General features: G+C 51.5%; 1 protein-coding gene across 2 annotated transcripts; it reads left to right on the top strand.

Annotated features, from left to right (window-relative positions):
* The first annotated feature begins 6,414 nt into the window (after positions 1-6,414).
* Positions 6,415-8,116, top strand: LOC142459288 (RNA-binding protein 8A). 2 transcript variants are annotated; one of them, XM_075560739.1, is made up of 6 exons: positions 6,415-6,569; positions 6,795-6,854; positions 6,956-7,030; positions 7,317-7,453; positions 7,683-7,819; positions 7,925-8,116. In XM_075560739.1, the coding sequence occupies exons 1-6, from the start codon at positions 6,503-6,505 to the stop codon at positions 7,968-7,970; spliced, it is 522 nt and encodes a 173-aa protein (XP_075416854.1). In that variant the 5' UTR covers positions 6,415-6,502; the 3' UTR covers positions 7,971-8,116. The 2 variants fall into 2 exon arrangements, with proteins under 2 accessions (XP_075416854.1, XP_075416846.1); XM_075560731.1 differs by having other exon boundaries at positions 6,953-7,030.
* The last annotated feature ends 597 nt before the right edge of the window (positions 8,117-8,713 follow it).

The raw sequence follows: 8,713 nt of genomic DNA, 5'->3' as shown, positions 1-8,713 counted from the left end.
AATTAATACCTTCAGCTGGGAGGGGTTGATCTATTGACTGGGGTGAGTCAGTTGCTTCCAAGGGCTGAATATCCTCTTCTTCTGGATCATCAGCCCCCTATGTTCCCATCCCATGTTTCAGGGTCCCAACTTTCCCCAATCAATGCCCTTACTTTGGTTTCAGACACTACTCTAGATCTGCAATACAGCTGCCGTTGTAATTCAGCCACTCGTATAATAAGACTCTGGACCTGGTTCTCAGCAATGTCAGCTCTTTTACTAGAGGAGAGAAGGCTCTCCTTTGTGGCACAGATGGAAGTTTTCAAACCCGTTAGTCTGCACCTGAGGCATGCTTTTGAGGCTCTGAGATCATCTTTCTCCTTAATCACACTTTCCATTGTAAGAAGGACCAGCCAACCAGCTTCCCTATACTCGTCATCCTTACAAACCTCCTTGAAAATATCAACCATACGATCACCCAGAGCCTCTCCTTTAACCAGCACCTCGTCTATCGGTAGTGCTACTTTAGGTATCATCTTTGGTATTTCACACCACAGATTAGTAAGAGTAGCAGACTTATCCATGCTTTGGGATGTTGAAGTAGCCTCACTAGTGTTAAGACTAGTCAGGCTGGAGAGCCAAGTTAAGAAGCCCATATTTATGATTTTATTTCTCTAGAACCACTCCTAGTACCAAAATGTGTTAGACAGGGTTCTCTAGAGAGATAAAACCAGGTTGCTGATAATTATATATAGACACACACACACAAGAAATGAACAGTTAAATTATAGAGCAGTACAAATGGCTCAGTGCGACTCACTCCCGTGAGACAGTTGTGAGACACTGGCAGTCCTTCAAGTCTTGAGGGCCGTCAGGTAGTCCTCTGTAGAGAGAGCTAGGCTATCCCAGCACAGGCAGCAAATAGCAAGGCAGGTCACCAACCAACCATCAGGCAGGTCACCAACTGTCAGTCCCCAGCTCAAGAGATATAAATTTCATTCGTGTGGCCTTAAAGGGACCTCAACTTACAGCGACACAGTCCACAGGCTAGGCATCCCACAGGTAGTGTACCCCTTTAAATTGAGGCACAGAACAAGCAAGGCAGCTGCACACTGGTCCGATTATTAAAGAGCAAGAGACAAGAAAGGCAAGGCTCACCCAGCCATTTATCTCTCCACCCTTCAATTAATCCCACTTGTGTTTATCAGCCTGGCTGGCACAATAAACTATCTCAGGGGCCAAGGGACCAGTGTCTGCATAAAAACTCAACTCAGAGTCTTTGTCACTCACTCCCTTCCTGCAGTGTTTAGGTCTCTGGTTGATCCCAGCACTGAAATCCTCAGTGGGAATTAGGTGGGTGGGGGCCCTCGCCTGCCCACACACGGTTTGCCGTCCATCCTTGGTCTCTAACTGGCCCCGTCACATCCTAGATGAGCCTTTCCTCCTTGCCCCTTTAAATTCTGAGCTGGTGTTTAGGAAACAAAGGTTACAGGGCAGTGGTGAGAAGGAATTCCAGGGCTCTTGTCCCTGTCTGAGTTCTTCCCACTGTGTCTCACTCCTCCCACTCGTGCAAGCCCCCTCAGGATACTGGCAAGGGATTATGGCCACGGCCCGTGTAGCTCATAGGTTAAAACCCAGAGGTCTGGTCACACCGGTCAGCAAGTCAGTCATGCTTCACGACCCCTGGACCACACCCACACACAATTTCTGTCTGGCCAGTTCGGCTCCTAGTGACCCTGCAGGACAGAGTGAAATGGCCCCATAGGATTCCCAGGGCTGTAAATCTTACAGGCCGCCCTATTTTCTCTGGTGGAATAACTAGGAGGTTTGAAATGCTGACCTTTTGCTTAGCAGTGAGTCCTTAACCACCACACCACCAGGGCTCCTAAGAAGGGTGGAATAAGAGGGAAAATGCAGGGACTATGGAGATCAGAACAGCCGCCATGGAAGGTCACTGGTGGGTTACCCACTCTCTCTCTTCAGTCCTCTCTCCAGCCTTCCACGAAAGGTTTTAATTTCATACAAATCTAATACAAGAACCTGGACTACTTTAGCCCTATGCCAATTTTAACATTAGGGCGACCAAATGTGTGGGCATAAAACCCCAAGATCATACATGAAATGCAGTGAATTGTTTAATACTGCTCTTCTAGCCATCACTTTTGTTACTTGCACCAAGAATCCTTGTTCCAGATGGGTCTGAGAAAGAAGGTGGGGAATAATCTGACTGGATCACATGACTCAGTTGTCATTTTGAGGAGATTTATCACCATCCATCTAGGAATGAAAGGAGCTCTCTGAGAAGCAGTAAGGTGGGGATTTAACTGCCAACAAAGGAGACAGGTGTGGAGTATGTCCTTTCGTCCCCCAAGATTTTGGGCACTGAACCCCCTTGATTCAGGCCAGCTGTGGCACCAGAGGGGCATGCGAGGCGCAGCAGCAGCAGCTGGACCAGTCCCTGGAGCATGAACCAGCCTTGGCCTTCCCAGCCCAGGACAAGCTGAGTGCTGTGGGTTGAGAGACTGGTTTGTTGAATGGGGTACCTCTGGGCACTTAAGGAGGAGCTGAGTTTGCTGAGACACGAGTTGCAACTGGGAGCCTACAGGCTGAGGCTTCTGGTGGAGTGACATGCCCTGGAAACTTATTAGCAGCCCCAGAACTTTGTAACATTACTCAAGTAAGGAAGAGGTCAGGCCAAAAGGCTGAGGACAAGAAAAGATGTATGGTTACAGGCGTGGCAAAACAGAAAAACAAAAAACATTCCTGAGTAAACAGTTGTACCCTGAGCATTTCGCATCTGAATTGTAACATGTTAAACTGTTAAACGTCCCTTACCAGCCCCTTAATCCTGAGCAGTGTCTGAGTTGTGTGTGTGGCCCAGCTGAGAAATGGAGTGCAGTGGGAGACAGAAGCTCCAGTGCAAATAGTCTATAATAATGCAGAATTGCTGCTCGCCTCCCACTTTCTCAGAGAACGTCAGCCCTTGCTTATCGTCCACTCCAGCCGAACGCAAGCAGCGGGGCTCCCTCACCTGTCAGGAGCATCAGGGGCAAGGGCAGGTGAGGGATGAGGGGCAGCTCCATGCCTGGATGCCCGGCGCCCGTCAGAGGCGTCTTCTGTGCCCGGTCCCTCTCCTTCTGTTTTCCTCACTTTCCCTCCCATCCTGCCCCCTCCCACTGGCAGCTAAAAATAAACCGGGCAGGAATGGGAGGAGTGATGGTGGGGAGCTGTGGGGAGCCCTGGACCAAGGGAGGAGGACAGCGCGGTTTCATGTCTCCTGCCGGGGTGCTGCCCTCTGGAGGCCGCACGCCCACATGCGGCGCGCGCACTTCTTGACTGCTCTTGCTGCTTATCTTCCCCTTTTTAACAAAGATCCTTTGTTATCAGTTCAATAATGATTTTCTTGGGCTGAGAACAGCAGGTAGGCATAGGGGATGAATTCTCTCTCGTAACTTTATTGATCCTAACCTAGGGGGTGGAAAATGAAGATTTCCCCCAATCCAGCAATGCTGTACCCGGGGAGTCCCAATATGTGAAAAAGCTGTCCACAAATCAGGCTTTTCTGTTTATGACGCTTATTCTATGCTGCATGGTGGTGGCATAGGAGTCAGAATTGACTCAAGGGCAGTACAGTTGATTTGATATTTTGTTAGTCTGAGTACTTTAGAAAAACAAGTCCACAGACACTCATGTATAAGAGTTTTATATAAAGGTTACGTGCACATCAAGAAAACATCCCAACCCAGTGCTGCCCAAGCCCACAAGTCCAACATTAACCCATTATGTCCAACACCAATCCACAAAGTCCTCCTCCATCTCACAAAAGAGATGCAATGACACTGACTGCCGGAGGAAAGCCGAATCAGTGAATTATGTAAGCATCTCAGCACAGGCAGGGGTCTCCACACGGCTGCTCCAGCACCCAGGGCTGCATCAGGGTTGATCCATGTGGCTTCTCTGGGATGTCTTGCAGGAAGTGAACCTTGCCAGCTGAAGCAGGAAACTAGCTAAGGCAGCTGCACCCTGGTCCAACCAACAGAAAGCAAGAAACCTGAGAACTAAAAAAGTGGGGCTCACCAAGCCATTTATCTCTCTGTCTTTCAATTAGTCCCACATGTGTTTATCGGCCAGGTTGGCACAATAAAGTTTAACTATCTCAATCCACCCCTTGCCAATTTGGCACCTGTACCTAATTCTTTATCCTCACAATTGCAACACCTACACCTTATTCCTATAATCCTATGAATTTGTTCCCCTACCTATGAAAGGTTGTAAGCCAACCACTTCATGCCTTTTCCCCCAAATTTTGGGTATCCAGTTTCTATACTGCCCACTTACATCAACCCAGTGATCTGAGGAGACAATCATATTTTTTGACATGAAGAATCAATATGGGAAATATGAAAGTAGAAAGTTTGCAAACCCACTTGCTTTCAGCCATTAAAATCTGATCTTTAGATGGGTTTAGGCCATTCCTGCAATGAAAGCTTTGAAAAGATAAGCCCCACCCAGTGCTTTGGAGTACTCAGGAATCAATAGTCTTTGTCAGAAACTGGAAAAAATCTGGAACCATGAAGAAAAACTCTTCTCTGGGACTGAAGGTTAAAGGGATCCTGTGGGCAGGGTGAGATGCTTACTAGGTGACCACCTGGATCTACTTGTTGAGTGGAAGTGAGAGAAATACAGCAATAAAGAGGTTGAGTTTTGCCACTGACACCTGTGGATCTGGTTTATAGGAAAAAGAAGATGAGAACAAGTTGACTGGTCTAAAGTTCATGATCCAGCAAGAGGCGACTAGGCTTGTTGAGTATTGGTGAGAGCCCATGGTCTAAAGGCAATGGGCACCCTGGGAAGGCTGAGTGAGGCAGCCCACATTGAGTTGACCGGATGGAGATTTTTGAGCCTGTGAACTGGTGCATATTGTTGCTGACTTTATGGATGGCCTGTCCGGATTTGACTTTGCTATGGATGCAGACTTCACAAGGTCCTAACCCGAATGAAGATTCTTCATGTTGGAAAATGTCATGCTGTAGTGTGCCGGGTCTATGATGCTGGAAGCTGCGCTATCCTTTTTTTTTTTTTTTTTCACAAGAGAAAAACTTGTAGTTAGTTCAGGGATCGTTTGCTGGCCCTTAGGAGTGTTTTCCAGTCCAGTCTGTTGGGGCACCACGCCCTGGCCCTGAAGTCCACTTTCAGCATTCCCTGGGGACCTTGCCACTCCATTCCCTTGCTGTTCCGCTGCACTCCCCCAGTGATTTGCCTCGGTGTGGTGGGATCAGGTCTGGTGCAATTCCCACACTGTGTCTCCGGTGCTGTCCCCTGTATCGCCCTTAGTCACTGAGGGACATCATGTCTCATAGTGGGGCCAGCCATGTTGTTCTCTCTGTGGACTGGCTGCTCTACTCAGGAGCATCATTCTCACGGCCTGGTGGGCCAGGCTGTGCTCCACTCTCTCCTCCTGCCCCTTCATCTGCTCCCGTGTGCTCTGATCAGGTATGTCCATCTCCCGGAGCTGCAGAGTCAATGTCGTCCTTTGGAACAAATTCTTTTCGGGGTGCGCTATCCATTTTTAAAACCCTGTCCAGGCATTCGTGGTGAACAGGTTTCGGCCGAGCTTCCCGTGTAGGGACAAACCAGGAAGACGGAATAGAGTCCACTTCCTGAGGAATTAACTGCTGGAAACCTCATGAAAATTAGGGGAACATAGCTTGACATAGTGCCAGATGATGAGCATCTCAGGGTTTTTTCTCCTGGTAATTATTTATATTATATTTATGTTAAAAAATAATTTTATTGGGGGGTTCTTACAACCAACTCTTGTTACAAACCATACATCAATTGTATCCGACATATTCGTGCGTACATCCCATCGTCCTTTTCTAGACCTTTATTTGCATTGGCGCCTAGGATCAGCTGCACCTCAGGTTGAAAGGCACTGCAGTTACTGTGAGGCTGACAAGCCGGCGGCAGTGGGTGCGGGCTTTTGATCCGACGTCGGCCGCGCTGAACCTCAGAAAGGGTGCAGATCTGGAAGTACTATTCCTTAACTCCACTCCGTAGGTGCGAAGGAAAGCAGCCACCTAATTTTAAAAAGAAAAGGAAGCGTCTGGCTTTCAGGTCAGCGTTCTCATCAGACTATAGCGGGGTAAGATTAACAGTTCCACCTCACAACCATCCGGCAATTGCCGCCGCCCCGCCCGCGAGGGCTGCGACGCACTTCCGTATCCGCCCCTCTAGGCCCGCCCCCTGGTTGCGTACTTTGACTGCGCCGGAAAAGGGGGCCTATCTTGTGATTGGTCCGCCGGAAGAAAGGGCCTGGTTTGTGATTGGTCCGCCGGGAGTTGGTCTGGCTTGTGCTTGGTCCGCCGGGAGTGGGTCTGGCTTGTGATTGGTCCGCCGGAAGAGTGGGTCTTGCTTGTGATTGGCCGCTTGACGCCTTTTTCCCTCCGCGACTTTCCATCTCGGTGAAGCCAGAGCAGCGCGGACCAGAGCCCGCCCCGGCCGGAGCTCCCGCGCAGACAGCATGGCGGACGTCCTGGATCTTCACGAGGCCGGGGGCGAGGATTTCGCCATGGATGAAGATGGGGACGGTGAGGGCGGGGCAGGCGACTGCAGGGAGCGGGCCCGTGGAGCGCAGGGTCTGGGAGGAAACAGCGTCCTCTCCGGCGCTGGCAGAGGGGGGCCGGAGTGGACACGCCGCCCCGGGGAGGACGGCAGTGGGACCGGGGACGGGCGGGCCTGGAGGCGGTGGACGCACAGCCAGCTGCTCCGATGAGTGGTGTCTGTTACCCACTCGCTCTTCCTTGGGGTTCCAGAGAGCATCCACAAACTGAAAGAAAAAGCAAAGAAACGGAAAGGCCGCGGCTTTGGTTACGGTGAGTGCCTGGGGGGATGGGGTGCGGCGGTCCCGCGTTCGGAGAGCCCTCCTGGAGCCGTGGGGAGTCCCCGGTGATGTGGCGTGTGTGCCTTACAGAAGAAGGGTCCCGAGCACGGATGCGTGAAGACTACGACAGCGTGGAGCAGGATGGCGATGAGCCTGGACCGCAGCGCTGTGAGTGCACCCGAGCCTGTGTGCTTGGCGTGGGGCTGGACTCGGGGCGCCCACCCATCTCAGCCCCGCCGGGGCCATCCCCACAGCCCTTGCGGTGTTGGACCGCGTCGCCGCAGCCACTTTGTCGACCCAGTAGGCACTTGCGACCAGGGAGGTAGCGCTGAGTCAGGAAGGGTCAGAGGTAACCTGAAAACCCCCCAGTCTGCAGTCTACTCCCACGGTCTGATTTGAAGGTTTCCTCGTGTGCTCAAAACTCTCTCCATCTGCCCTCCTGCCCGGCCCACAGCTGTTGAAGGCTGGATTCTCTTTGTCACTGGCGTTCACGAGGAAGCCACTGAAGAAGACATACACGACAAATTTGCAGAATACGGAGAGATTAAAAACATCCACCTCAACCTGGACAGGCGGACAGGGTACCTGAAGGTGGGATTGCATCGCTTTCCCCTCTCCCTTCACTTAGACAACTTTAGTGTGGAGTTCTTCCCTGTTTCAGGATGTGTTTGGCCAACAGCAGATTGAATATGTAGGGTTGGTTTTTTCTTTTAAGTTAACTTGAGCATAGATTTGAGGAGGAAGCTGCTTAATGATTTTTGGTATATGGGGTTTTGATGCCTGTCTTTTTACCCCCTCCCTGCCCCCCCTCCTGCCCCAGGGGTATACGCTAGTGGAGTACGAAACATACAAGGAGGCCCAGGCTGCCATGGAGGGACTCAACGGCCAGGATCTGATGGGACAGCCCATCAGTGTGGACTGGTGTTTTGTTCGGGGTCCGCCCAAGAGCAAGAGGAGGTGAGGAGCAGAGGGGGGGACTCTCTTGGTGAAGGGGCTGGGAGTGGATCCAAACAGGGTCTTGTATGAGGTCACTGTGACGGACCCCTCCGTTTCCTTCCCTAGAGGTGGCCGGAGACGCAGCAGGAGTCCAGACCGGAGAAGGCGCTGACGGTCCTCTGTTGTCCAGGTGTTCTCTGCAGAGGTTCCACGTGACCGTGCAGCCTTTGAGAAAGCGGGCTGTTGATCTTTCAAAGCTCTTACCCTTGATCTACTTTACGCTTGAATTGTGAATAAACACGCCAGTTTTGTTTTTTACTTTTTAAATTGTCCTGCATTAGCACTGGAAGCTGTGAATTACTGTTTACAGTAAGGCAATATGGGTATTGTGAAAATATTCCACCCAGGGGCTGAATTCCATGGGCCTTCCACAGTGGCTGGCGTGTCACCTACCAGCTGGGGGCAGTCGAGACACTGCTTACAACCTTAGCTTAGATGCAAAACTCTGAAGAGTGGCAGTGAGACGTTCTCTTACAGGAAAGTCTCTTTGGTCTCTCCCGCCCTCCCTGCCTCCAGGTGTGTTCCCAGCTGTCTGAGGGGCGTTCTGTCGGAGCCTCCCTCCCTGGACGAGTCTGTGGCCAGTTCTCGGCGCCCTCTTCTGCAGCCAAGGGTGAAGGCCCTGTAGAGGAGAGGATCCAGAGGTGCGTTGAGGAGGCCAAAGAGGAAAAGGATGTGACCCAGGCCGGGGGGCACCTCCGTCAGCATGGTGGGGGAGAACCAGTACCACAGACCCAGCAGGTAGTAGGGGGTCCAGCAGAGGACGAAGGTGAGCAAGACAAGCAGGGCCAGTCGCAAGGCCCGCAGGCGGACACGAGGGCGGTTGTCTGAGGAGCGGCGAAGTGCACATCCATCCGC

The sequence above is a fragment of the Tenrec ecaudatus genome, chromosome 1 (genome assembly GCF_050624435.1).
Source record: "Tenrec ecaudatus isolate mTenEca1 chromosome 1, mTenEca1.hap1, whole genome shotgun sequence".
Lineage (NCBI taxonomy): Eukaryota > Metazoa > Chordata > Mammalia > Afrosoricida > Tenrecidae > Tenrec > Tenrec ecaudatus.
Note: the sequence above shows the minus strand (reverse complement) of the source record. Positions and strands in the feature narration are given on the sequence as shown.

Excerpts from the sequence above, each read along its gene's own strand:
- LOC142459288 (XM_075560731.1), top strand. The coding sequence starts at position 6,503 with ATGGCGGACGTCCTGGATCTTCACGAGGCCGGGGGCGAGGATTTCGCC. Across the intron at positions 7,031-7,316 it reads TGAGCCTGGACCGCAGCGCT|CTGTTGAAGGCTGGATTCTC; the intron begins GTGAGTGCACCC and ends CCCGGCCCACAG. Across the intron at positions 7,820-7,924 it reads CCGCCCAAGAGCAAGAGGAG|AGGTGGCCGGAGACGCAGCA; the intron begins GTGAGGAGCAGA and ends TTCCTTCCCTAG.